At 49.7% G+C, this 27575-nt stretch overlaps 1 protein-coding gene across 4 annotated transcripts in view; it reads right to left on the bottom strand.

Annotated features, from left to right (window-relative positions):
• LOC133352054 (transcription activator BRG1-like) overlaps window positions 1-27575 on the bottom strand; it is a 59615-nt gene that overhangs the window by 28322 nt on the left and 3718 nt on the right. For 2 of the 4 annotated variants that reach the window (XR_009756250.1, XM_061567776.1), the window contains exons 2-22: window positions 26167-26477; window positions 22233-22362; window positions 21032-21196; window positions 20097-20381; window positions 18457-18561; window positions 16463-16805; window positions 14909-15035; window positions 13992-14165; window positions 12570-12743; window positions 11489-11659; window positions 10465-10512; window positions 9389-9519; window positions 8849-8906; window positions 7496-7620; window positions 6538-6691; window positions 5783-5946; window positions 4313-4379; window positions 3194-3304; window positions 2172-2240; window positions 1173-1345; window positions 4-142 (exon numbers count right to left, since the gene is read on the bottom strand). Coding sequence is in view for 3 of the 4 variants with exons in the window: in XM_061567776.1 (XP_061423760.1) it covers window positions 4-142; window positions 1173-1345; window positions 2172-2240; window positions 3194-3304; window positions 4313-4379; window positions 5783-5946; window positions 6538-6691; window positions 7496-7620; window positions 8849-8906; window positions 9389-9519; window positions 10465-10512; window positions 11489-11659; window positions 12570-12743; window positions 13992-14165; window positions 14909-15035; window positions 16463-16805; window positions 18457-18561; window positions 20097-20381; window positions 21032-21196; window positions 22233-22362; window positions 26167-26448 (3195 nt within the window). In the remaining variant the exon portion in view is untranslated. Of the gene's footprint in view, window positions 1-3; window positions 143-1171; window positions 1346-2171; window positions 2241-3193; window positions 3305-4312; window positions 4380-5782; window positions 5947-6537; window positions 6692-7495; window positions 7621-8848; window positions 8907-9388; window positions 9520-10464; window positions 10513-11488; window positions 11660-12569; window positions 12744-13991; window positions 14166-14908; window positions 15036-16462; window positions 16806-18456; window positions 18562-20096; window positions 20382-21031; window positions 21197-22232; window positions 22363-26166; window positions 26478-27575 lie in introns of all 4 variants that reach the window. The other 2 variants (XM_061567777.1, XM_061567778.1) reach the window with 2 other exon arrangements.

The raw sequence follows: 27575 nt of genomic DNA, 5'->3' as shown, positions 1-27575 counted from the left end.
TACCTTCTCAGGCAGCTGCGCCTCCACCTCCTTCTTAAGGCGGCGCAGCAGGAAGGGGCGGAGCACCTTGTGCAATCGGCGAATGATGAGGATGGTCTCCTCCTCGTTCAGGTCGACCTGAACATGCACGCACGCACCCACCCACACACACACGCACGCACGCACGGCCGAGCTCAGTGAAGCAGCTGTGCGTGAGGCTCAATCACGCAGCTTTGGTCAAGGCACGCCTGTGCGTGCCTAGGCCAAATCGGGGATGAGCGGGCGACAGAGCCTTCAGCAGCAGCCAGGCGCAGCCTAATCCTCCTCGTCCCCAGAGCGTTGGGAACTCTCAGTCACTTGAGTCTTTTAGGTCCCCATCTTAAAACTTTTTGTCTTCACATGCGAACCACCCATCTGTGTAGGTCCTGTGCATTTCACATTGTTTTGTTCTTGTTAGGGTTATTCAGTTTTATTTGTTAACGGTTTGTTCAGGTTTGGAATATTTTATGTCAAGCGCTGTGAGGTAATTGTGTGAACGGTGCTGAATAAAATTGAGACTGCACTGAGATATAACAAATAAATGGACATTGCGCTCATTGCATTTCCTGAGTGTCATTTTATGTTCCTGAAGATCATTTTACATTCCTGCGGGGAGGCAGCAGCGAGGAGGTGAGCCAACACTACAAACAATTTCCAAAGCTCTGCGGTTCTATATATATGTTAAGCTGTAATTGACAAATTAATGATTGCATACATGTGGAGGGACCCCAAGCACCTGGAGAAATCCCACGTGTGTGAAGGGGGACAACACTCTATCCCACACAGACGGAACAGCTGAGGTCCCACATTCGGGCTGTATTGCCTTCTGCTGGTGCGCCATGGTATGGCTCCTTCTCGATGTGCAATATCCGCATGCGATCCACCAACCCTCGCCGCTGCCTCTACAGCGCTAGATTACAGGCACGTGCGGCACGTCGACAGGGCCCGTTCTCCTGACGAACACTTCCTCTTTGCAGTGGATCGGAGTTGAGCAGTGGGGTAGTAAACCCACGGTCTACGTTGTGAACGGCGGCAATGGCTGGGCACCAGCGAATTCCGCTCGTGCCCTCGGAAGGAGACGGTGCCGCGGTGGCCCGAGGGGCTCGCGCTCCATCCCCCCTTCCGGCGGCGACCGATCCCGTGAGGGGCGTACCTTCTCTCCGGTCATGGCGAAGGGCGCGTTGAACCACTGCTCGAAGGTGCTGCAACTCTTGAAGATGGTGGGCAGCAGGAAGTTGAGCAAGGCCCACAGCTCGGGCAGCTTGTTCTGCAGCGGCGTGCCGGTGAGCAGCAGGCGGCGCGGCGCGATGTAGTGCGAGTTGAGCACCTAGGGGAGGCGCCCGGGCAACAGTGGTTCAGCCCCGAGCCGCTTGCGGAAAGGCGTAACGGGAGGTGCGGTCACCCATCCTTCGTCGAAGGAAGGTGAAGAAGAGTCGGCACTGTAACCCCGCTGCGGACCACGGGTCACATAATCCGGCACGGCCCGCACTGCTGATTCTCAGGACAATATCACCAAAATCCACCAGGCCCTCCACAGATGCTATTGAAAGGCTTCGTAACTTCGATACGCATGCACACATATATGACATATTGTTTGGTTCTTTCGGTAAAGTCACGTAGATAGAAAAATAAAGTGAATACAAATTAAATAAAAATGAAAAAAACACAAATGTAGATTGTAGCCTGGTTCTAAGTCTGAGTGAGTGTACTGAAGGTCTATAATATAGACTGTAGCCTGGTTATTTAGTTTGGTGAGTGTACTGGCAGTCTATAATGTAGACATGTAGCAATGGTTATTAAGCTGGGTGAGTGTACTGGCAGTCTATAATGTAGACTGTAGCAATGGTTATTAAGTCTGAGTGAGTGTAATGGCAGTCGAAATGTAGACTGGAGCCTGGTTTTTCAGCTTAAGCCCTATTTTCGTTTGGGGCAAATTATAATTTACCTCGCCATTCACGTAACATTCACGCGCTGCATTGAATTCCTTCTGTACCACGCTGATGTGTTATGCTTCGATTAACTCTCTGCATCATTGTAGCACTTTGCTACTCTTTAAATTTTGGTGACCCAGGTCACTCTTGCAAATGAGTCTCGTCCTTTGGTCTACTTTGATTTCTCACCTTGGTTGAAATAAAATCAACTCGAGGACTCACCTGGGTGAGCTTGCAGTGGTGGTTTTTCATGCGATGTCCTTCATCCACGATCATGTATTTCCATCGTATCTGCACACAGACAGAGTCCCCCAGGCGGTTAACTTTGCCCTGAGCTTCCCTGCACACGCAAAGAGCTTAACGGAGAAACTCGGGACGCTTTTGCAGATCGCAAATCGACGCCAGACACCACCGGCGTGTGCATCCCGGTCCACGTTAGCACGTGATTCAATCGAATCTGTACGACCCGCGACGTCATTATGCACTCACCAAGCAGAAAACCCAAGGAAAGCCCGGGTTGTGATTACGGAGACTTACCAAAGCATATGGCTCATTACAAACCCTAGAGTGCCTTGCAAACTGTAGGGCGCCTTGTGAACCGAAGGGCGTGTTGCGAACCGAAAGGGCACATTGCAAACTGTAGAGTGCATTGTGACCCATAGGGCGCAGCGTAAACCACTTTCAATTGAGCAAATTTCATGAAGATTCGGCAACAGGCAGTGACATAGCCCATTGGTAGCGCATTTTCAGCTTGTTGCAGAGGTTCCCGGTTGGAATCTAGCAGTCCATCCTGGTTAGTACTGCGGTGTGTCGTCACCATAAAATGCCTGGCGACGTCCACTTTGCTCACAGTGGACGTTAAAGATCCCGTGACGTCACTTGAAAACTAATGACTCAACTGGGATTAAGCCCGCTCACAGGTCGATGTCTGATCACCTTGTGCCCCACAGAGACAGCTGCCACTTGGGCGGGGGTGGGGTCCCCTAGGCGAGACAACATTGTAATCGTCACCCACCTCCTGGGAGCCTCATGCCCGCTCGCAGGACGGGTGCTAAATCACCTGGTGCCACAAGAGGGACAGCCACGGGGGAGTGCCCGTTGAAACGTGTTGAGACAATACGTGATGCAAGCCGCCTGGGCGTGAAGGCGGGGCGTGGCTCTAGTAAAATCAAATCACGATCATCGTTAGAATCGCGAGCGAGACTGTCAGCCAGGGTGGAAGAGTCTGGCCTGAGCCAGGGTACCTTGGCCAGCACGTGTTTGTCCTTGATGATGTACTCGTAGGTCGTGAGAAGAACATTGAACTTCCCGCTACGCAGCTGCACCATGAAAGCACGTCGAGCAGCCGGGGAGCCCTGGCAAACGCGCAGGTCACGCACACACACACGCACGCCCATTACGCACTTGCAGGCACACACATTGCGCACACACACAGGCCCATTACGCACGTAAATGCACACACGCACACATGACGCACACACACAAATAAAATATGTAGGCTTTACTAGACTGTTGAGGCAAGTTCTGTTAAGCGAGCACATATTAAGACCGGCACGGCACACGAGGGAGTGGGGGGGTGGCCAGCACCATGCCCGGCCATCTTTGTCTCCCCAATAGCGATATTTACATACTGCACCAGTACTTATTTGAGGCCGAGTCGACCTAGAAGAGGCCCAGGACTGCTTCAGATAATTGTCACTGGTGATGGCTGCGAGGGGGAATCGAACCCGGGTCGCCAGGTTCGTAGCGCAGTATACTAAACGCTACATTACCGCTCCCCCACCGCTCCCCCCACACACACACAGGCACCCATTATGCACATACAGAATCAGGATCTTTATTTTATTCTGGAGAAATCCGATGAGCTATAAAGCTCTTTTTCACAGATGTCCAGAAGGGGAAAGGTCGGAAAGTTATAACAACAATACAAAAACACGATGGTAGTGCAGAGCATAGGAAAAGTAAGCAAGTCAGGAAAAAGTAATTAATTAATTACTTAATGTTCCTAAATAACGTACTTAAGTAAAAATTGCAAAAGTACACCAAAAGGGGATAGCCAAGGATTCTGACAGGTCTCAAATATCAACGCGACCACTGAGCAAACGTCACACACGTCACATGACAGCGCCGCGATGTAGTGGACACGTTTCGCTGGCCGACATCCAGAATCAGAATATTTATTTAAACTGGAGGAAACCCGATGAGCTATAAAGCTTTTTTTCATAGATGTCCAGTAGGGGCATGGGGTAAGAAGGTGACAACAATCGGTGCAGTCAGTAGTCCAGTGCGGAGCCCACCACTCTAGCCAGGCACTTGCAGCTCCACACAGACAGATTCACAAACGCAGCCCCCCATGCATTTACCTTGTAGGAGATCTTCACCACGGAGGGCGCCCATTTGTCAAACTCAATCACCCAGTTGGACAAGGTCCTGTGGGTGGAAAAGATCCAAGGTCACCGGGAGGTTCAAGGCTCACGCGGCGTATTACCATGTCACCTCTTAATGTTGCGCCACCGCTGCTCGCTCTCGAAAAGAGGTTAACTCAGAGGTGCAAGGATGAACCGCGGACAAGCGGGAAGGCAGCCACGCGATTGGCCTATACCAACAAATGTTCGAGCTCTGCGGGCCTCTAAATATCAAGATGCTATCGCCCAATGAGGGAGTGATTGCACGTGGGAGAAAAGCGCATCACCTGTAGAACACCCACGCGTGCGAGGGGGAAACGCTGTATTCCATACAGGAGGAACAGGTGGAGTCCACCTTTTTGCTGTACTGCCTTCTCCAGGCAAGTTGGGGTACGACACCTCAACACCAACGGGAAGGGAGTTTCGCAACATCTGTGCGGCGATCCAGCAACCCTCGCAGCTGCTGCCTCCAGTGCTGGATTACAGGAACCCACGTGCAGCAGCGCAGCTACCACCGGCCCGGTACCGAGTGACCGTGACGCGAGGTTGACGCTCGTTTAACTCAGGGCCTTCACTCCAGAGTGACATTGGGCCAATTCTCCCACACTGATGAAACGCGTTGGAAGATGTGGGAGGACTTACACTTTACCCTCATCACACGCAACCGTGGCTGTACCCATTCATCCTACTGCTGGGTAGAGAGAGGCCAGTGGCAGTGGGGATTTGAGAAACTTGCACCGCTGTTTCAACCGCTTCGCCAGGAGATCGTATCGAACCGGCGACCACTGGATTGGCAAGTCCACTGTGCTGACCGTTACATGAATGCAGCTCCCTCATAATCAAGGACATTCACCAATCAGGCATCGTCATTACAATCTTAAGCAAAATTACTGTCTCTTCAACAGCTGTTGGGCGCAAGTCCCCAAAGGCCCAACACATCAAGCGGCCAGCAACACTATCAGAGTTGTAACAGATAACAGCAAGTGAACGTGTGGTTCGGTAGGTGAGTGGGTGGTTTGGTGGGTGCGTGGTTCGGTGAGCAGGCGGGTGAGTGAATGATGGTATGAATGTATGGTGAACTTTTTTCGCACCTAAACGGAGCCAACCGTGCTAATCGGAGGTGCAGACCGTGCTAATCGGGGGTGTGTTGTTGTGACCTACAGTGTGGTGATGGCTGAACAGTGTGGATGAGACAAAACAGTCTGGAAGAACCAAGTCCCTTAACATGGATGTAGTAGCGATAGAACGTATGTATGTCGAAATTATTTTGCACCGTACGTAGACAATCGTGCTAATCGGAGGTGTGAGGGAAGGACAACAAACGAAACACAAAAAGCAGTTTTGAAGAAATGAGTTTTCCAATCCAGATTTAAAAGTGCCTAGCTCTCGCGGCTTCCTAACAGCAGTGCGGATGAGGAGGCGACTGACGAGAGCGGCACGATGATGAGGTAGGGCCCGTTGAGACGCTTGTTCTCCATGAGGTAGGTGATGAGCCCGATGGTCTGGATGGTCTTGCCGAGCCCCATCTCATCCGCCAGAATGCCGTTGAGGTTGTTGTTGTAGAGGGACACCATCCACTCGAGGCCTTGCACCTGTCAATCGGCATCACACGGCACAGACTCAGCGTTCCAGTGTAAGAGCACGGGGCTCGCAAAATAGTTCGTTCTGCTGCAATTTGCCGCGTGGACTCTGGGCGCGTTGCAACACGTTACAGTGTTTGGACACGTGGTGGCGCTATACAGAAATAACAAATCTCACATTGCACAGCACACCAGATTCACGTCATCGTATGTATATATGTTTAGTTATTTATCCAGGAAAGCCACACTGAGTCCAAAGACTCTTTTACAGAAGGGTCCTGCTGCTACATTGGAATGTTTAATCAACACCAATGACAATGTTTTTCGCTATAGGAGGAAACCAGAAAACCCGGAGGAAATCCATGCACAACAGGTGAGAGAACAAACAAACTCCACACAGAAAGACGCCCGAGTTGGAAATCGAATCCAGGCACCTTCTTGCTCTGCCAACCTGCCGCCCCACAATGCGCCGAGTAAACACGCATCACACGTGTGACGCACGCGCGCGTGCATGTGTGTAGATGCACATACACACCAGGCCCCTGCATCCGACACCCCATGAGTGTGCGGCAGGCGGTTGCACGCGGGACAGGGCTCACTCACCTGGTACATCTTGAGGGAGCCGTTGATCATGAGCGACGACTGGCGATGCACGGACTCGGTGATGGCGTGAGCCATGGCGTAGTAGGAGGAGGAGCCGATCAGGTCCATGCCTTCCTTGATCTTGTACTCATCATCCACGTCCTGCTTGGCGCTCCTAGCGGTGGACGGACAGACGACAACGCGAAACATTTAAATCCCGATGCACGGGCATACCAGAAAATATCGCGGTATACACACGTCCACATTGTGTTCGTTTTTTTTTTTTACAAATCTGCTGGAATACAGAGGAAGGACCTCATCCCCCAAAACAGAGGACCTCATTCAACACCGCTGTCTCGGCCTATTTAGGCAGGTAGCTCCTCTCTTCTTCAGCCAGATGCTCCTATGCTCTCAATTTATGGATAAATCGTTGGCGGTGGAGGGGGTTAAAATTGAAGTTGTCAGGAACAGAGTTTACTTTGTTTGTGCTACTGGCGGCCAAGGGCCGAGTTGGGGTAAGAGCGGTAGGCCTGATCAGGAGTGGGGAGTCCGTAGCGTGGGGGGTGACAAGTGTTGGGCAGGGAGGCGGAGGGGGAGAAGAGGGCACCTCTGCTCAGCCGCAACCCCTGTTGCAAACCGCGTCTACACTCGCCCGTTTGTGCGGTGTGGCGTGCGCCTGCTGCCAGTGATCCTGCTGCTGCTGTTGCCACGGTTGGGAGTGAGCACGTGCGTGAAGGAGTCGCGTCGTGTTAATGTGCTGTGGGAGTACTGTGACATGTCGCATGTGGTGGGAATAGGCCGCTATAGCGTGCAGTAGGTGGTGTGTTGGTGAATGGCTGCATGCCGTAGTGGCGAGAGGTTGTAAGTGTGTGCACTACGGTTCTGCTTAAGTGGGTGACCTCCAGAGGAAGAAGAGCTCGTGGAGAAAAGAGAAGACGGGAGGGAAATCCCAAAGTGGGAGCAGTGCGGGGATTCTCACAAAATAATGTCCTTGGCCACGTGCTCCGAAACCTCGTCGGGGTCCGTGATCTTCTTGCGTTCCTCGACGGAAGACGGCGGCTGGTGGGGCAGCTCGTCCTCTTTGTCGTCCTCCTCCTCATCATCCTGAGCAGAGCAAAGGTTCGATTGAGAAGGTCGTGATACCTCTCCTCCCCAAATGGTTTATTTCTACTTCATTCAGCCATGACAGCTTGATCCAAACAAAATCAGAATATTTATTTATACTGGAGGAGGAATCCGATGAGCTATAAAGCTCTTTCACAGATGTCCAGGAGGGGCGGCCAAAAACGTTACAACATTTGTTACTTAAAGTCGCCCTCCTTCCACCCAGCCTCTGTCGACCACCCCACCAAGAACCAGTAGGCCTGAGGAAGACTGATGCAGATAAACTAAACTAGTTTTTATTTTACCAGGTAAGGCCCACTTAGCTTTATAGCTCTTTTTCAGGAGCGACCTGGCTACAAATGATAGCTCAACTACGTGGATTATCATTTTGAAAATGTATAACATCCAAATAGTTTAAATATATGTTTCTAAATATGGAGGGCAAAAACAGGAGAAAAAATCCATGTGACCAGATCAGGTGAATCTGATGCCAGTTCAGGTGAATCTGATGCCAGATCAGGTGAATCTGATGCCAGATCAGGTGAATCTGATGCCAGATCAGGTGAATCTAATGCCAGGTCAGGCTTCACAAACCCGACTGCTGCTACAGTCTAAAAATCTGTTGCTGCGTGCCACTGCAGCATGCCTGCTGCTACGCAAGCCGCCTGGGTCTACAGCAAACGGTTGGTCCAGAGACACAATCAGTGTGTATCACAGCTGGCACTCGCTGGTATCAAAATATGTATTTATCCTGGAGTAATCCGATGAGCTGTGAAGCTCTTTTTCACCACCGTGGTGTTACATTCCCACTTCTAATTCGATGTTTGACTTTTATGGTCTTGGGGGACCAGGAGGGTGACTTCAGCAACAACTGTGAATCCACATCACGCCACACACCAAATAAAGTGGGAAAAATACATTTTAAATTCAGTCAGCGAAAACCTCTCTCGTCCTCTGTTGCTGGGCGACTGTCAGCAGCGCAGTTAACTCGTGCGAATGTGATCATCAACCCTCCACACCATGACAGCAGATGCGGACACTCGATGCGCAAATAGAAAATGGAAAACTTTACGGCAGAGTGCGGCGACTGGGGTCACCCAAAAGAGACCACAAGATCATCGAGAGACTCAATGCCCGATTCACAAACACGAAGGAGGCACCATCAAAAACGATGCACCACTCCGCAACTCCTGACGCAATTATCTGGCTGTGTGATTTGCGCACGTACCTCTTCCTCGTCTTCCGAGCCGCTCTCCTCGCTGTCAGAACGCAGTGCCACCTCGTATCTGCAACACGAGTCGACACAGGGAAGCATGTCGCGATTCCACATGGCAATGGGAGATTGTTTGGCTTGTTTTTTGTTTGGGGCGCCACGGTGGCTAGGAGATGGAACTACCTCGTCTGGTGTACAGGAGGTCGTTAGTTCGTTCCCGACCTTGATACCTATATATTTGGGGTTTCATGTCCTCCCGGTGGTCTTGTGGATTTTTCTCCGGGTCCTCTGGTTTTTCCCTCCACATTTAGAATCAACATGTGTTAAGAGTAGCATTCCAACTACAGCCAAATGTGAGTTTTGTATAGAAGTAGTGGCAGTTCGGAGTTAAAGATGGAGGCTTTGGACACAACTAGCTCTGCAGGACTGTCAACTGGAAATAAGCACCAATGCCTCAATGACCTTAGTAGCAAGAGGACATGGCTCTTGATTCGGATGCCGAGATCTCTCCGTGCAAGTCGTGTGTGTGTCCTGGGCCCTGCCAACAAAAGTTACCCTGGGTTCATCTCGAGCCAGGCGTCCAGCTGATTGGCCCGGGGGGCATCCTCTCCCGACAGGATCCGCCCCGATTCCACGTGGATCACGCGCACCGGCAGCTCGCTCATCTGACTGCTCTCATCCAGCGGCTGTGACGCAGCCACAAAACGCAGCGACAGCAGCAGCAGCACAAGGTCATCATCGTCTTGTACGCTTGCCAGAATATCGAAAACATCTTTTTTTTATCCATCAAAATTTTTAACCTGGAAATTCCTTGAGATGGAAACGTCACGTTTGCAAGGGTGTCCACCAGGAGGTTGATTGACTCATGCATAGCAAACACATAGTGGAATTTACACACACACACGTATATAATCACTCACATATACACATACACACTCACGCACGCAATAAATGCTCAAACATGTACACACACTTACCCATAGCAAATACATAATGAAACATATGCAAATATTTTACACCTATAATTTAAGCAGTGCAAATTTCTACAATGAGTATCGCACTGAGCCAACCTACATATAAATCAATAAAAACAGTGGTGCCCACCGCCGCGCCAAGTAGAACGGACTCGTTCCGCGACAGCTGCTCGTGCTGTGCGAGTTTTAATCAAAGGCTTCAATCGTTCGAGACTGGCGGCATAGTGTCGTGTCTGTGTGTCTGTGCGTGTGTGGGAGATCGCTCCGTGTTGAAGCAGCGGCTCTGTGTCTTAGCGAGGGCGCCTGATCGGGTTTATACTCTCTAGGGACGGTGACGTTGCTGTGAGGTCGAAATGAGCATCAGATGAGCATCATCTGAATGAGCATCAGATGAGCATCATCTGAATGAGCATCATCTGAATGAGCATCAGATGAGCATCAGATAAGCATCATCTGAATGAGCATCAGATGAGCATCAGATGAGCATCATCTGAATGAGCATCAGATGAGCATCAGATAAGCATCAAATGAGCATCATCAGATGAGCATCAGATGAGCATCAGATGAGCATCAGATGAGCATCAGATGAGCATCAGATGAGCATCATCTGAATGAGCATCAGATGCTGCTACTTGGCTCTTGGGGTGAATAGCTCACCTCTCCATCGGGGCCCACCGCTCCTCCCTCCGCCTTCTCTGCCGCCTTCTGTTAAACACAGATCGCGCCCAACATTACAATGCATCAGCCTCCCCATGCCGACAGCCACCATGGTAGTCTCAACCTGGTCACTGGTGGTAAAGGTCAAGAGGTAAAGGTGCAGCCTTGCAATTGCTTGCTCACGCCACTTCCTTCCGGAAGGGGCCTCCACTACAGCAAACTCCAGAGGGGTAATTGTTCTACTCTTCCAAAATTGACCAGAAGGGGCTGGAAGATGTGGGAGTGCCCACACTCTACCCCACCACAGAGGACTTTCTGATCGACTAACCATGGGTTGTACCCATTCATACTGCTGGGTTGAAAGAGGCGGTGGTGTTGGGGATTTATTAAACTTGCACCGGTGTTTAAACTGCCGCGCCGTGAGATTGAATCGAACTGGAAACCTGGATCCCGATTAAACCACGGCAGCTCCAGTTACCAACTGCACAAAAAAACCATGACACTCAAATATGAGTTCTGAAAATAATTTGGCTAAAATTTCACCTCTGATAGTTTCAATTTGACTACTGCGCAACAAACCACCAATATCTCAGCAGACTCTGTGGGATTGATACCCATGTAGTATCGAGAGTAACATTTGAATGTGCAATTCTATTGAGGGACTGTGTTGCTGCCTTGCCGAAGCTTATGAATTGGTGAACTTACGTAATTTGAACACGTATACTTTATCTATTTTACATATTTAACTTTTAGTGACTTGCTTACCTTTCCTATGCTTTGCACTCCTATTGTGTGTGTTGTATGGATGTTGTTGCAAATTTATGACCAACCCCCTTCCTTGATATTTGTGAAAAGGACCTTCACAGCTCATCGGATTTCTCCAGGATAAATAAAAGTTCCGATTCTGATTCTCAACTTTATACAGACTCGAGCAAGCCATTTCCCAGACACACGGGGGGGTCCGAACTGCTCACAATCACAATATTTCCGAACAAGGGCCTCGGCGTTCAAAAGCCTCACTCACCTTCTTCTTTTTCTTCTTCTTCTCGCGGTCCTTGGCAGCCTGCGTGGCTTTGTGCTCGCACACCAGGTCCGTGAGGTTACCGATGTACTCGTCCGTCTGCTGCAGCAGGTACGCAAGGCGCTTGTCCTTCTTCTGGTCGATTAACTTCCGGTAGCCCTCCTCATCCTCGGCCTGCGTCCGAAGGCCGACGCAAGCACACGCAAGATCAGGATGGCATCGCCACCACCACAAAGCTTCAATCAAAATGCCTTTTTACCCTCCCCGCTGCTGCACGGTCGACATGCAGCGACCCTGCAAAATATGCACCGACAGTCTCCTAACCGTCTGCTCTTAGATATTCTCTTCCCCTTGGTCGCCAGACTTGTGGAAACCACTCCAATCCCGGTCTCGGCAATGGGCCCCACAGCCAACGCTGCACACACGGCCCACCCAGCGCAATCGTTTACGCCGAATCGTAGCTATAGCACTCACCTGCACCGTGTTCTCTGCAGGACCTCTGCATTGCTTATTCTATCTGGCCACTGAATGCAAATAGATTTTTAATAAAAATGTTACGGAAAATCATGAATGCAAATTTCATCTCAAAACGCTACAGAGTTTGATTCGTAATCGTTTTTTGTCATTGGGCCACAACGTCATGATCTGTGTTAAGAACCCTCCACCACCCAAAGCAATGCAGCAAAAAAACGATCACATGGTGTATAAGCGTTTAACGACATTCCAGTTATTATCGTTTCAGTTCACTCACCCGCCGAGTTGAAGAACAATTCTCATAACCAAATTTAGCAGCAATTAGGAGGAACGTTTCACTCAAAACTACGGCAAACATCGTCAGGACAACAACCAGGTAACAGCGTCACTTGACCAGGCTTCCTGAAATAGGTATCGTGACCTCACAAAAACCGATCAAATTAATGTGTAATGCATGCAGTTATTTGCACGGAGGTGTGCGGAAAACCAAAGACAAAGCCGGGGGAAGGCAGCCAGAACCGACGCTGACAAATCGCCCGAGCTCCGTAGGTCCTACGTTGGTTACGCTTGACCAAGCGGGCAACGGGTGGCCCCCGGCGACGCGACCCACCATGAGACGCCGCATGCGCTCCTTCTCGATGCGCTCGTTCTCCTTCTTCTGCTCACGCTCCGTGTTGGCGTGGTACGTGGACACCGCCTTGGTCAGCTTCTGCACTTTGGCCGCCATGGAGCGGTGGTATTCCTTGAAGTCCTTGGCATGCTGCAAGATGCTGGTCAGGTACTCCTACACACGGGGAGCACCGAGCGACATCAGATACAATTCAGCTCAGGTGTACGCGTACGTATGTTGAAGATCTTTCGCACTGTCCGTAGCCAACCGTGCTAATCGGAGGTGATGATGACGCCAGTCTGGAAACGTGCCACGCAGACCCCGAGCAATGCAAAATTTCAGCCTCAAAATCAGCGTGAGTATGGTGTGGGTGGGGTGTGGAGTGGGGTGTGGGTATGTATGGTGGGGTGTGGGGGGAAAGGAATGGGGTGTGGGTTGATAGAGTGGTTCTGTAATTCACCAACTCACACAAAGCAAGCGATTTGTCAAATCACTTACAGCAGCATCTCTAATGGTTGCTCGGCAGAAGCCTTACCAAAGGTATGACCAAACAATTATCAGCCACTAACCCAGAACTAAACAAATTTACCACACACACATGCAAAAAAGACAAAGATCCCCCGTATAGCCTGAACAGACTGTTGGGCCAAGTGCTGTTAGCGAACACCTATGGCACACGAGAGGGTGGGTGGCCAACACCATGCACAGCGGCCTTTGTCTGCCCAGTGGTGATGGTTACACACCGCACCAGGTACTCATTTGGGGCAGAGTCGACCTAGGAGAGGTCCATGACCGGTTCAGATAATCATCACTGGTGTTGGTGGCCATGAGCGGGGATCGAACTCCGCTCCCCACACACACACATAAAACAAAGACACACAAAACAAAGACACACACACACAAAACAAGACACACACAAAGACAAACACACACACAAAGGCATCGACTTCAGCCCATTATCCTTCTATATGCTATGGATATACTCACCCCCGCTTTAGGAATGAGGAATTTCCACCACTGGATTTGCAGGGCTGTAAACGAGAAATGAGCCCCAGTGCCTCAATGCTCATTTGAGATTCGCTTTGGCTTTTTCAACTTAGCTTGGGCGCTGCAGTGACGAGATGTTATCTACCTCGCCTGGTATACAGGTCGTGGCTTCGATCCCGACCCTGACGATGCCTGTATATTTGGAGTTTTCACATTCTCCTCGTGGTCGCGTGGATTTTTCTCTGGCCGATATAAATTTCCACATGTTCTGCGTTGAGCTATCATTTGTGGCCAGGTCGCCACTCAGTGGGCCTGATAAAATATAAAAGTTAAAAATAACTTTAGTTTCACTCTGACGCCAAGACAACGGACCAGCCTCCAGCACCGATGCCGACCCGCCGGGAGGAAAGGGCCACGTGTAGCGTTCACGGGCACCTGATGCTTCTGCCGTCGCTTCTTCTCCTGCTCGATCTTCTGTTGCTTCTCCAGCTTCTCGGTGATGCGCGCTTCACGCAGGGACTGCCGCTTGCTTCGCTTGTACGCCTTGGCGTTGAGGGCCGTATCTAGGGTGGAGTCGCGTCGCATGCACGCGACCACCTCCTGCCGGAGCTGCACACACATAGACGCGCACACGCGAGTGAGCGAGCAAGTGGCGCGCTCGCGCGAGGTAAGCGACTCGTGTGTGGGGCGCGACGTCAACGTCAACGTGCCGGCACTGCGCTCTGCGCGGCGGCTGCGATATTCGCCTGAAATCCGCGTTGATGTTTAATTTGACCATCGAGAATGGTTTTAAAAATTGTTAAGAGAAACGTACTTTTGTTAAGGGAAACGTATTTTATATTAATTTCTGTGTCTTTGCTCCGATTGCTATGTTGGTTGTTTTTGCTCTGATTGCAATTTCGTTGCCTCTGCACTGATTTCTCTTTGCTTCATTGCTACGCTTTGTTTCTATGTTATTGCTTTTGTCGTGTTGGTGACCCAGGTCACACTTACAATTGAGACTCATCCTGGTCTTTTGAGTTCTCACCCAGTTCAACAAAATCAACTTGCAACTTAATTTATGAGAAGCTTACCCTATCGTATGCATATAGAACTTCTTTTATTACTGTACGTAGCTTACAGTGCTAATCGGAAGTGCTACTGCTAGCAAGTTATGCACAAAAAGTAATCGATTTTCAAGAGTTTTTTTAGACAAGAGAACTTTGGTTGAATAAACCAACAATCAAGTCTCAGTTCACTGCTTCAGCAGTGAGCCCAGAGGCCACAGGTCCGGCGCGGTGGTGCCGTGAGGACGCAGATGTCCAGGTTGCATCTCCTCTCCGTGACCACAGTGGGACCCGCGCACCACTTACCTGGCGCTGGAAGTTTAACAGACGAAGGGCCTTGAGTTCCACGGTGGCCTTGGTACGAAGGTCAAAGGGCAGCGCGGCCGTGAGTCCCTCAAGCTCCTGAATACGATGTGTAATCCGAGCCTGCAGCCTACAACAAAAAAAATAGTGCCCCGTATAGCCTTAACAAACCGATGGGGCAAGTGCTGTTGGAGAGTGGCACCCATGAAGCACAACGCAGGATGAAAGGAGGATGGTGTAGCCGGCATCACACCCGGCCGCCTTTGTCTTCCCAGTGCTAATGTTTACACCCCACACGCTGTATGCATAGGGGGGCCCAAAACCAGTTCAGATATTTGGCATGAATGTTTGTCACGAGTGGGAATTTAACTTGGGTCGCTGAGTTCGTAGCACAGTTCGCTTTCCACTCTATAACCACTGCCCACACAAATACAAAGATCCCCCGTATAACCTTTCGCAGAGTGTAAGGGTAAGTGCTGTTAGCGAGCACCTATGAAGGCCAGCACGACACACAAGAGAGTGGGTAGCCAGCACCACGCCCGGCCGCCTTTGTCTGTCTCGTGGCGATGTTTATGCATCGCACCATATACTCATTTGAGGCTGAGTCGACCTCGGGGAGGCCCTGGTATTGGCCGTGAGCGGGAATCAAACTCGGGTTAACGGATTCGTAGGTCAGCGCGCTCCCCACAACACACACTACCGCTCCTCACAACACACTAACACATCTATATACATAAGCAAAAGTTGACTGCACAATATGGAAAATCCACAAACAAATCTTGCCTGTTTATAAACAAAGTCTACAGTTCTCCTTATGAAATTGGTCTGTGGGTCCCTGGGTCATCTGTTGAATCGTGAAGGCAGATGAGCCTCTCAGTGGCCAATGGACCCCACGAGCACTGGGAACCAGGAGATCCACCTTACGCATCGTTTCCGACCACCAACCACCACCGGTGGCATCACTGGCTCTGGCCATGATGCCATGTGGGTCTTGGGTCTTTAAGAGAATGAACCCAGGCACAATTCCCATCCACACTGGTGCATGCATGAGCCTGCATATGGACGAGGATTGTTAACCGGTAACCGCTCTCGTAATCGGTTACCAGTTCAAAGTCGGCATCGGGTAACCGATTCCAGTGGAACGTAAAGAATGCGCAGATGGACAGTGAACGTACAAACTACACGGTGCAGGCCTAAGTCACCGCGTGGTTTATTATTTATCCTCTCAGTTCTCAGTTAAAATGTAAAGGTGCAGCCCTGCAATTGCTTGCTTGCTCGCACACCACGCAGTATACATCAGGAAGCCACTGGAGCTATGCACTTTTTTATCTAGATTGAAAACTAATTTCTTTACAATTGCTTTGTGTCTAGTTTGTTGTCTTTCCCCCGCACCTCCGATTACCACGGTTGTCTACGTAATGGTGCGAGAGAATGTACGTAAATACATACGTATGTGAACCGTGAATCTCCGCATCAATCGGCGAACGCACTACAGCTGCTGGGCCACATTAGAGCCCCTTGCGCAGTGCAAAACGACGACCCGAGTGCAGGCGGCACCTGTACTCTCTCTCCTGCAGGATCTCCACGGGGTCCAGGCCACGAGGCTTCTGCACCGGCACCATCTTGGTCTGCTTCGACTGAAGCGGCGCGGCGCCACCGCCTCCGCCGCCGCCCTGATGCGGCACAGGCCCCTGGGGGCCCAGCGGTAGTGGCGGGCCTTGCTGGGCCCCACCGCCAGGCCCCGGCGGGCCGGACATGTGCGCGGGGGCCGTGGGAGCGCTCACGGGCGTGATGGCGGCGTGCGGTGCCGGCACGGGGGTCTGGGCTGGAGACGGCCGGCTTGTGCCCGTCTGTGGGGGCGCCACTTTCTGGGGGACTCCCGCCGCGTTTTGGGGTGGGCCTGAGACAGCAATAACAACGACGACGATGACGACCAATACAAAAGCCGACCAGGAACACCCTCGCTGACATGGAGTCGCCGCTTCAAAACGGAAGGATCTCCCACACACGCATGATGCAATGCCACCAGTCTCGGCTTTGCTGTATTTTATGTGCGCTTTATGAGTGTCTGAGTTTATATGTGCATATTTGGATGGGTGAGCGTATGTGTCTGGGTGCATGGGTGAATGTGTATTTGTTTGTGTAGGTGGATGAACAATTGCGTGTATGTATATCTTTGCATATTGTGTGCGTATTTGTATACGTGTGGGTGAGTGTGTGGGTGAGTGAACGTGTAGGGGGGTGAGTGATTACGTGTATGTATGTGTATCTTTGTATATTGCGTGTGTGTGTAGACCTGTCATTACGTGTGGGTGAGTGTGTGGGTGAGCGTACATTCGTATATCTGTGTGTGTATATGCATGGGTGTGGATATAGGTGTGGGTTAATGTGGGTGAGTGTGCACGTGTATATCTGTGTGCCGTCTCTCGGGATTTTTCCTTTTTTTTTTATTAAAAAGCGAAATCCTGTATTTGCAAAATGCAACAATGGTGTCATTGTAAACAATGACGCAGCTGCCCTGAGGTAGTAGCACGTTCGCCATTTGTTGCAGAGGTTCAACTCCAGCATGCTCCTCTGGTTAATACTAGAGTGAGCATGAACCATAAAATACAGCAAGGCCGTCTGCTTCACTCACAGTGGACAGTAAAGACCCTGTGACGTCATTGGCCTACTCCTCTGCAATTGTGTGCTGGCTTTACGGAAAAAAAATTTTGAAAACAAAAATTACCACACATTACATAATTGGGATTACACACAGCAGCAGTCGTTAAACTATTTTACCAGGTAAGGCCCACTGTGCTAGACACCTCTTTTTCAGATGTGACCTCGTCACAAATCATAGCTCAACGAAGTGACTTATCATATGGAAATTTAAAGCAGCCAAATACTCTAAACACACTTGTCAAAATGTGGAGGGAAACACCGGAGGACCGGGAGAAAAATCCACGCGATCACGGGGAAAGAGAGAAACATGCAAACTCCAAACAAACAGGCGTCAGGGTCGGGATGGAACCCAATGAACTCCTGCGTACCCGGCGAGGTAGTTAACATCATACCACGGCAGCACCGCCATTGCTATCGTCTTAGCAATTTATCAGGACCCTCCTGGAAGAGTCGAGCCTCGGTGAGGTTTTCCTGGGTGAACAAGCATAGGACAGTAGTCCCCTCTGTAAACGTTTTTAGTCCGTTCCACGAAAACTACTTTTAACCGAAAAAACTGTTCATCGATTGAGTCTGCAAGAGAGCTGTTTCCACTGCAAATACATAAAACGTAATATAGACAAAGCCATTAAAGGTCGTCGCTGATTGGCTGAGGGCATGGCTCAGCCCCACTTACAAGCACTCGGGTTGGCCGAAATTGGTGCCCGCATGCGTAACATAAACATACCATTAATCAAAATGTTAACGTTCGTCGAAACCATGGGGGTCCTGTGGGAGACGAAACATTAACCGAAAAACCGCTAACCAATGTCACTCTGAACCAAGGGACTACTGTAGCCGTAATAATAATGTACGTTTCCATTGATGCTGATGCTGGTGTGTGGCGTTACCATCAGGCCAGGGCTTGGTGTTGCTGGGGGGGTGTTGCTGCTGAGCCGGCATCCCCGGCAGAGCCCCCACAGGTGCCCCGGACGGAACAGGGGGCACCCCCATCCCTAATTCACGTCGCCACAAAACACACACGTTACACACAATCAATTGTACAATTGTGTTTTTTTTAAATCTGAGCCATGTGGCTCAGCCCATCATCTCTCAGGGGTCGATTAATTTAGTACTAGTTTATAAGGAAAGTCAACAGTGGTTATCTTTAGGACAGACTCACCCCTTGCCACAGGAATGTTTAATATCAACCAATGTCTCAGGGCTGTAATTTGATATTACTCATCACAGATGTTAATGGTGGCTGGGAATTGAACTCAAATTTGTAGAGCAGCGCGCTAACCACTGTACCACCACTGCACAGGTACACGCACACCAGTAACTATATAAAGACAAAGATCCCCCGTGTAGCATGAACAGACTCTTGGGGCAAATGCTGTTAGCGAGCAACTATGAAGGCTGGCACGGCACACGAGGGGGTGGGTGGCCAACATCATGCCCGGCCATCTTTGTCTCTCCAGTGGTGATGTTAACACACCACACCAGGTACTCATTTGAGGCTGGGTAGACCGAGGAAAGCCATAGGACCGGTTCAGACAATTGTTACTGGTGTTGGCCGTGAGCAGGAATCGAACTTGGGACACCAGATTCGTAGCCTAGTGCACTAACCGCTACGCCATACACACACACACGTATTCACACACATAGCCGCAGTAGTTGACTGAACAATATGCAAAACCCATATACATGTTAACACAAGCACCCAGACATGCAATAACACAACTAACCACACAAGATATACGCTGAGTGCAAATAAAGGGACCGTGATTATGCAGGCAGCGTATGCACAAGCACAGACACGTATAATCCAGTGGTCACGAATTGACACCAGTCACATGCTCACTCACCTGCAGCCAGTCATCTCCCTGTCCCTCTATTGCTACTAACACGGTTACTGTTCCTGTGAAATTCACTTGTTGATTCCCCCACCAGGACTCACTTCTACCAGACTGACTGTTTTGTGTTGTCTATTCCAACCACCACACTGCAGTTTACAACAACACACACCTACTCATTTACTATCCTACTCACTAACTCCCTCACCGACTCACCCACTTCACCCACCACACTGCAGGTCACAATACAGCTCTTTCTGCTTCTTCTCCTCGAACTGCTCCACTTTGGAATTCCCTCTCATCGTCCATTTTCCCAAAGCTTTTATCATAACAACCTTACACAAATATTCACTTTATTATTATAGAATAAAATAATAAAAATATTATGACGATTGCTTGTGTTGCGATCAGAACGTCGTGATATTTGTATCATTTTTGATTCACTTTATTTTCATTTTAATAATTGTATTGTTCTATCTACATGACTTTACCGAAAGACCCAAAGAATAACCTTACTCAATTCAAGAAACGCGTCACCTCTGGACGATTACAACTTTGATGAGTGCCGTATGTTGCTGGCCGTGTGACGATTTGGGCCTGTGGGCTTACGCTCAGAAACTGCGCTTCGAAAATAATGTAACTGATCAAAATTAAAGGGATAAAAGGCGGACGGATGCACAGACGGACAGACAGACCTTGCGGACGGCCCCCGAATGCCGGCGGCTGGTGCTGCAGGTGGCCCTGCGGAGGAGAGCCCAGGGGCGGTGGCTGCTGGGCCGACTGCTGGGGAGGGGGCGGCTGGCTCTGCGCGTTCTGTGGGGGCGCCAGGCCGCCCATGGGGCGCTTGCCCTGCAGCGCCATCTGCAGTCCCTCGGGGAGCGGCTGCCCCCGCGCCAGCAGCTTGTAGGCCATGATCTGCGCCCGCAGCTGCTGCAGCTGCATCGGGTTAAACGGGGAGGGGGCGCCGGGCCCCCCGTTCGCTGTTGGCGACAGGCAACACCGACAGCATTGGTGAAAGTACGTCGGTGCTCGTAAAGACGATTTGACGATTGCTGCTGCGTTCACAGCCTTGCACACAGACGAACTCCACAAATTCAACACATTTCTTCAAAGCACTTGGGTGCTGTGAAGAAGCGCCATACCATCACCTTTAGCAGTCAGGGTGAGTGATAATTTAGCAGTCACGGATCCACTCCGGTCACTTGTTTACCGGCTATCGGTCACCTCATTATCACTCTTCTATCGCTACTGCCATGGCTATCTTTCCCGTGATCCCTCAATCGTCGGTTCCTCCTCGCATGCTGAGAACTAGGTCGACCAGACAGTTTGGTCTCGTCCAAACGGTGTTCAATCACTGGGCAGCAAGTCACAATACTTCAGTGTTTCCGCTAAATTTTCCTCGCACTGCTCCCACCTTGGAATTTCCTTCCATCGTCTATTTTCCCAAACTCTTGGAATAATTACCATTCTCAATTCAAGAAAAGCGTTACACTCATCTATTAAAACTCTGACAGTGCTTTTTTTATTGTTGCTGGCCTTTCTCGGCGTTTTGGACCCCTTTGGCCGGCTTGTACTCGGCAAACGTAAAATGAAAGCGCCTACAACGACGTTCGCTTGGTGAAGTCCGAACCTGCATTTGGCACAGCGGGTCCTGAAGCCTGGGCATCTCCCTTTGGAGGGGGGCCATTCGGGTTCGAGGCCATGGGCACGGATGAAGTGGGGGGCCCTCCCCCCGACATGGGACTGGATGCATGCTCTGGGCCCCCCAGCGGGGACGGGTGTGGTGATGCGTAACCTGCGAGACACAGAGCACAAGTTCAGCAGCAGCACACAGGCAAAGACAAAGATCCCCGCTCCCACATTATAGCCTTAACAGGCTATTGGGGAAAGTGCTGTTAGCGAGCACCGATGCAGGCCAGCATGGCACACGAGGGGGTGGGTGGCCAGCACCACGCCTGGCCGCATTTGTTTCCCCATTGGCGATGTTTACACATCGCACCAGGTACTCATTTGAAGCAGAGTCGACCTAGGGGAGGGCCCAGGAGCGGTTCAAATCATCGTCACTGGTGTTGGCCCGTGAGCGGGAATTGAACTCAGGTTGCCGGGGTCATAGCGAATTACCGCTCCCCATGCACACAGGAAGGGGACACCCCCGCGTACACCTCAGTTCAGTTGGCACGTGTTGGTGGTATCTTCTGAACCTTTCTCTTGAGCAATGAATACAAGTGAAAGTCAATTGACACAAAGTCAGTGGTGGAAATGTAAACGTGCAGAAGCCAAGAGAAGAAACCCCCATTCATCCTGCAGCAGCCCCCCTCTACGGAAACACCGTGGTATAGAAATATGAGCGGAAACGCCGTGGTGTAGGAATAGCAGCCCTTCTGGAAAGTGCCGGTGAACAAGATGTATATTGTCTTTTGGGTGAGGGAATTTGGTGCTCGTTTTAAGCCAAAAGTCTCATCATTGACCATCCACCACCTCACAAGATTATTACTTCTAAGTCCCAATGTAATCAATAAAATTATCACCGGGAATGCTCCTCCTCCTCATCGGTGGTGGCTTATGACTTTTCACGAGTGAATTTAACATCGGCGTAGAATTTGTCACGCACCGGTGTTTGCACAGAGGCATGGGGGAAACCACACAAAACCGGCTCTACCATAAATTGCTGTTGCTCCATGCTCCTATATCGTGATGTTTGTCCACCTCCACAAATGAGTGTTTATACGTGTGTGTGGGATAAAACCGCAGCTCCCGGAGAAAATCCACGAATGATCCCTTCATTTTGGCACATGTGGCCTACACAAAGGGAAGTGAGAGAGAGAAGGCACCTTGTGAGTGCTGATCCATGGGGCTGGGAGGGAACATGGCCGGGTGGCCCGGCTTCATCACAACCAGGGGCTTCCGTTGGCCAAAGCGAGCATCGTCGCCCGCTCCCTTCTCCTGCAGGGACTCCACGGTCTGCGCACGCGGTCCACAGTCACCGTCGCCCCTCGTGATCATCTCGCCCGAGACGCCGTCTCGCGTAAAAAGAGAGCCCTGCGATACTATTGGCTCCTAATGCAGTCCGTTCTCCTACAACGCCGCGCGTTGTTTTCATAACGCAATTGGATATCATGTGATGAATGTATTGGGAAACACATTTTCTTCATAACGCGGATGTGAATTGGATATAACGCGTTCGAGTGAGCGGAAGTACATTGCACGAGCAGGAATAAGCGGTCGAACAGCTGCCTCTGCGTAGCATCGCAGGAGGTGGGATGCTGCTGGATGCTTCTAGATGCTGTGTATGCATCTCATGTGTTAACGCGGACTGTGCTTTGTCCTCTATTAAAGATGATTTATTATAACGCGATGTTTCCATAACGCGGTGATCTTGAGAAACGCAACAACTACCACCGCATTAAAGGAGAACGGACTGTGATGTCAACTCATAACGCGCCCGTCGCCGCACAGTATTCACTCACTCTCCAAGAGAGACAATGACTCGGAGGCACGAGCAGGAACCACAGATTAGTGGGAAGGCAGCCACATGGTGAGCTGGTGTCAACAATTGCCCAAGCTCTGCATTCCTCTATATATTAAGGTTTGTGCTCCTCTCAAACAGGAACATGCAAATATACAAATAATCACGGACAGTTTAGAAGACAGCACAACGTTAAGAAACATTTATCACAAATTTGTTCAAGAAAAAGCAGTGAATTGGTTGTCACACATGGGAAGTAGTGTCAGGGTTTAGTAAATGTCAAAATGTCTGTGATGACACGCATACCGTTACCCAGAAAAAACACATATATATCGTTACCCAGGGATATGTGTACCATTACCCAGGGATGTTATGCATACCGTTACCCAGGGGTGGTACGTAAACCGTTACCCATGGGTGGTACGTACACAGTAAATCACCGTTTAACGCATGTTCACACTCCTCGCCATATCCACACTTTGTATTTAAGTAAATGACTGTCACACGTAGTATATGTATATAAACATCATATAAATCAAAGCTATTTAAAACTAAACATGTTCAACAATGTACTGGAGTGTCAAATAATAACAATAAAAAAATTACGGGCTGGAACGGCATCCCCACCTTATTATTCCTTATAGGAAAACGATTCCCCGCTTAATGCAAATTCTCTTTATGCGGGAAATTTCAGGAACACAAACCCCCACGTTAAGCGAGGACTTGCTGTATACTGGTACCCAGGGGTGATAAGTATTAACCATTACCAGGGGTAATATATCGTTACCCAGGGGTGATAAGTATTAGCCATTACCCAGAGGTGAGCCTCATGGAAATTGATGGCATATCAGTGATGTTACTGAATCGCCTCGCTTCACAACAGCGAAGTATAGTGTGTATGGAACAAGATGTTTTGAGGGAGTGAAATCTGTATTAAACTATGAAAACGAATTACACACTTTTATTGAACTTGCCTTGTTGTCTGTTTTTATTCTTTCAAATCTTTGACGCTTAATAACGAGCTGATATTTTCTACACCGACTCATCTCGCGTGACAATTCAAGAATTCATAAAAAACGGTCCAGTTCCCGCCGATCCTGCGCCTATGTGTTTTTTACTTCCTGTGAATAAGCAATACTTGTATATTCTGCCCCCCCCCCCATTTCAAATCAAGAATGGTTGTGCCCCACAAATGCGGGTAAACGTCTTATCCAATCAGAGCGGCTGATTTTGGGGAGCCTCTGACCAATGCAAGGCGCGCTTACATCGCCACTCATCATGGCGCCAGAGCGGCCGTTGTGGTACCCGTTGTGCGAGATCAACAATTACGATAATAATTACTACTGCAATAATAATGACTATTGTTATTGTTAAAATAATGAGTTATAATCTTAATAAATCGCATTATCATTTGCTTTGTCACGTCCGTTCCGATGCGCGAGTGCAACATGGTTATGCTCAAGTTGAGCGAGCAGGTGAGAGCCGTGATCATGATTTAGAATTAAGTGCCGTAATGCTATGCCTATTTTGATTGCCAAAATGTTCTTATTATGATTGTTGATATAAGTTCTTTAAGTTAATGTGCTAAATCTTGGAAACTGTGTAGCGATATGCACCGTTGTGCATATGGACGCATTGTTATAACATTGCAGTCTCAATGTTTTACCGTCTTTCATAGAGTACAGTACTCAATGTTCGCAAATAACGACAATTTCAACGTGTTATACGTATCGTGTTGTTCTAATTGTAATTCACTACTTTGCAATCGGGGTGATCGTTATTCTCATTGCAATAGCCGTTCTTCAGGCTGCGTGCTATTAACTTTCATTACATTTACTGTTGTATAGCAATATGTATGCTTTCATTTATTGTAGGGTCAAGGGTTCACATAGGCAAGCCATCGTTGTCATCTCTACAAGGTCATAAAATAGATACCACTTTGTGCGAAGTCGTCAGTGCTTCTTAAAGATGGTCCCTGCCATGGGAATCTGGAATTTCCACTGGTGGAGATGAGTGCTACACAATGCCTGCAGGAGCATATACACCTCTTGTCAATCCACTGCTGGATGAGGGCCTCTCCACGCCCTCTGGGTCGTGGAGGCCATTTGACCATACTTCGCCCCGGCTGGTCAGTGCAGATTGGTAAAGGGCCCGCAGCCCTATGCCAACCTGTTTGTGCATGGTGGGCACCCATCCAGGCACTGTCCAAGCTCATATTTGCTTGGCTTTCGAAGTCCGACCAGATAGGGAACGTTCCAAGTCCGGGTGATTTGTTCATAACATCTCGCCACCGTGGCACCCTCTATGAGATGTTAACTTCCTCGCCTTGTATACAGGAGGCCATGGGCTCGATGCTGACCCTCACGCTTGCATATGTGGAGTGTGCATGTACTCTCCGTAGCGGTTAAATAGTTAAAATAGTTTTCACGGTAACAAAAAAATGGTTAATAAAATAGTTGTTTGATGCACACACTTTTATTTACATTCAAAAGTATAAAAATAATTAGTTTCACCCCAGAAATTAATTACATTTTATGTACTGAATAAAAGTGGGTGGCTTCCTTTTGATATGTTTAATTTCCTTAATGCAAGCCACCCAGCACATGAAGTTGTATGAATTTCTGGGGTGAAAATAATACATTTTCTACTTTTCAGTGGAAACAAAAGTGTGTGCATTGAAAAACTATTTTTTTACCTAATTTTTATTTCATTTTACCAGGTAAGGCCCTCTGAGCTCTTCTTCTCTTTTACAGAAGCGACCTGGCTACAAATGATAACCCAACAACTTATCATGTGGAAATGTATAACATACTCTTAGTTCTTTCAGTAAAGTCACGTAGGTAAAAAATGAAATTAAAATTAATAAAAATAAAACAATAAAAATCACGACGTTTTATTTTTTTAATTTCATTTTTTACCTACGTGACTTTACCGAAAGAACTAAGAGTATGAATCCTTGCAGTCACGAAAACTTCAAATCTAGAAGAAATGTATGACAGTCAAAAAAAAATCCACGAGACCATGGGGAGAGAGACATGCAAACTCTAAATATACAGACGTCAGGGTTGGAATTGAACCCTGCATACCAGGCGAGGGAGTTAACATCTCGCCCCAATTACTGTGGGGATCAGAGCTGGAGGCGAAGCAGCCCAAAAGGAAGTTTCTGGAAAATAGAGCCCAGGCATCCCGAGAGACACTGGGAACTCCGGAGCATGCAAACAGACGGGGAAGAACGTGAAAGTGTGTGCTGCCGATCGGGCTGGCACGGCCGCAGCCAGACGCGTCGTCGTGACGCTCACCTTGTGTAGGGCGTGGATGTTGTCATGCGGGAAGGGACCTGGCACCCCAGGGTGCATATAGTGCCCTCCTCCGTGAGCGTGGCCCGAGTGGGCCCCGGGAGGGAGCGGGTGCGGTGGCGGCGCCGGGCCCGGGCTCATGCCCATGAGGCCGTGCGAGGACCCGCCCCCCGGGGAGGGCCCGGGACCCGGGCTGGGGCCCATCATGGGGCTGTGAGAAGGCCCGGGATTGGGCACCGTCGATCCTCCCACGCCGGACGGCACGCCGCCCTGCTCGCCTGACATGGCCTCCTGTCGCTGGGCCGAGACAAGACCTGCAAAGAACACAGTGCCGGTCAGTCACAGCACCGAGAACAGCAGTTCAGTGTAAAGCAGCAGTTAGCGTGATTGATGATCCTGCACTCATTCATTTATTCCAGTCACTCACTCACTGCCTGTCAATCGCTTCTCAATCACTCTTTTATCACTAATACTACCATAGTTATTGTTCCCGTGAACTTAACTCGATGATTACACCTCCATAAAGTTGAGGATTCGGTTCCACCAATACTGGATTATGGACCGAGCCAGTGGGGCCAGTGCCCCGGGGCCTCGGACTGCCAGGGGGCCTCCAAGCCTCAGGCCGCACACGGTGGCATGGCCCAAGACTTCCGAAGAAAGTTGAACGCCAGGGCCCCCAGCACGCACAGCGCAAGCTGACCATTAGGCCCCTGGGTGCTTATAGCGTGAGCTCACCACTAGGACCCCTCAGTGCTTACAATGTGAGGATCCCCCAGACCCCTTGGTGTTTATAATGTGAGTTGACCACTACTGCCCCCCAGACCCCTCGGTGCTTACAATGTGAGGGCCCCCAGGCCCCTTGGCATGTAAAGAGCAAGCTGACCACTAGGGCCCCGGGCCCCGCAGCGCTTACAATGTGAGGCCCCTTGGTGCTTAAAGCGTGAGCTGACCACTAGGGCCCCCAGGCCCCTCGGTGCACACGCGTAACACCTGGGGCCCCTTGGTACGTACAGTGCATGCTTAAAACGAGAGCCTCTCGGAGGGTATAGTGCTTCTGTACAACTAAGCCACTGGTTGTCACACTACAATATGCTGTAACATGATACAATATTCACCAACAAGTCAGTACATTCTGCATAACAGGACAGTTTGAAGGGCGTCATTATGGCAAGCTTTGTCTTTGGACCAATCAGTTTCAAAGACAATGGATTTTTTATCAAGAGTATGTTTTTTTGCATTCTGACCACAAGTATTGTGGTTAATGCAGACATGATTCCTTGTAAAAGGCTTCAGTTTGGTGTTTTATCATCTTAACACCTGTGTTGCCAGAAAAAAGGGGAAAACCTATTCTCAGGGTTAGGGTTATTTTCTTTTTTGTGCTTTTCTATGTTTTTCTTTTATCTACTCAAAGC

This window comes from Lethenteron reissneri, chromosome 39, assembly GCF_015708825.2.
Source record: "Lethenteron reissneri isolate LAM-NWPU_2019-01 chromosome 39, ASM1570882v1, whole genome shotgun sequence".
Lineage (NCBI taxonomy): Eukaryota > Metazoa > Chordata > Hyperoartia > Petromyzontiformes > Petromyzontidae > Lethenteron > Lethenteron reissneri.
The sequence above is the reverse complement of the archived record's forward strand: the minus strand, read 5'-3'. Positions and strand labels throughout refer to the sequence as shown.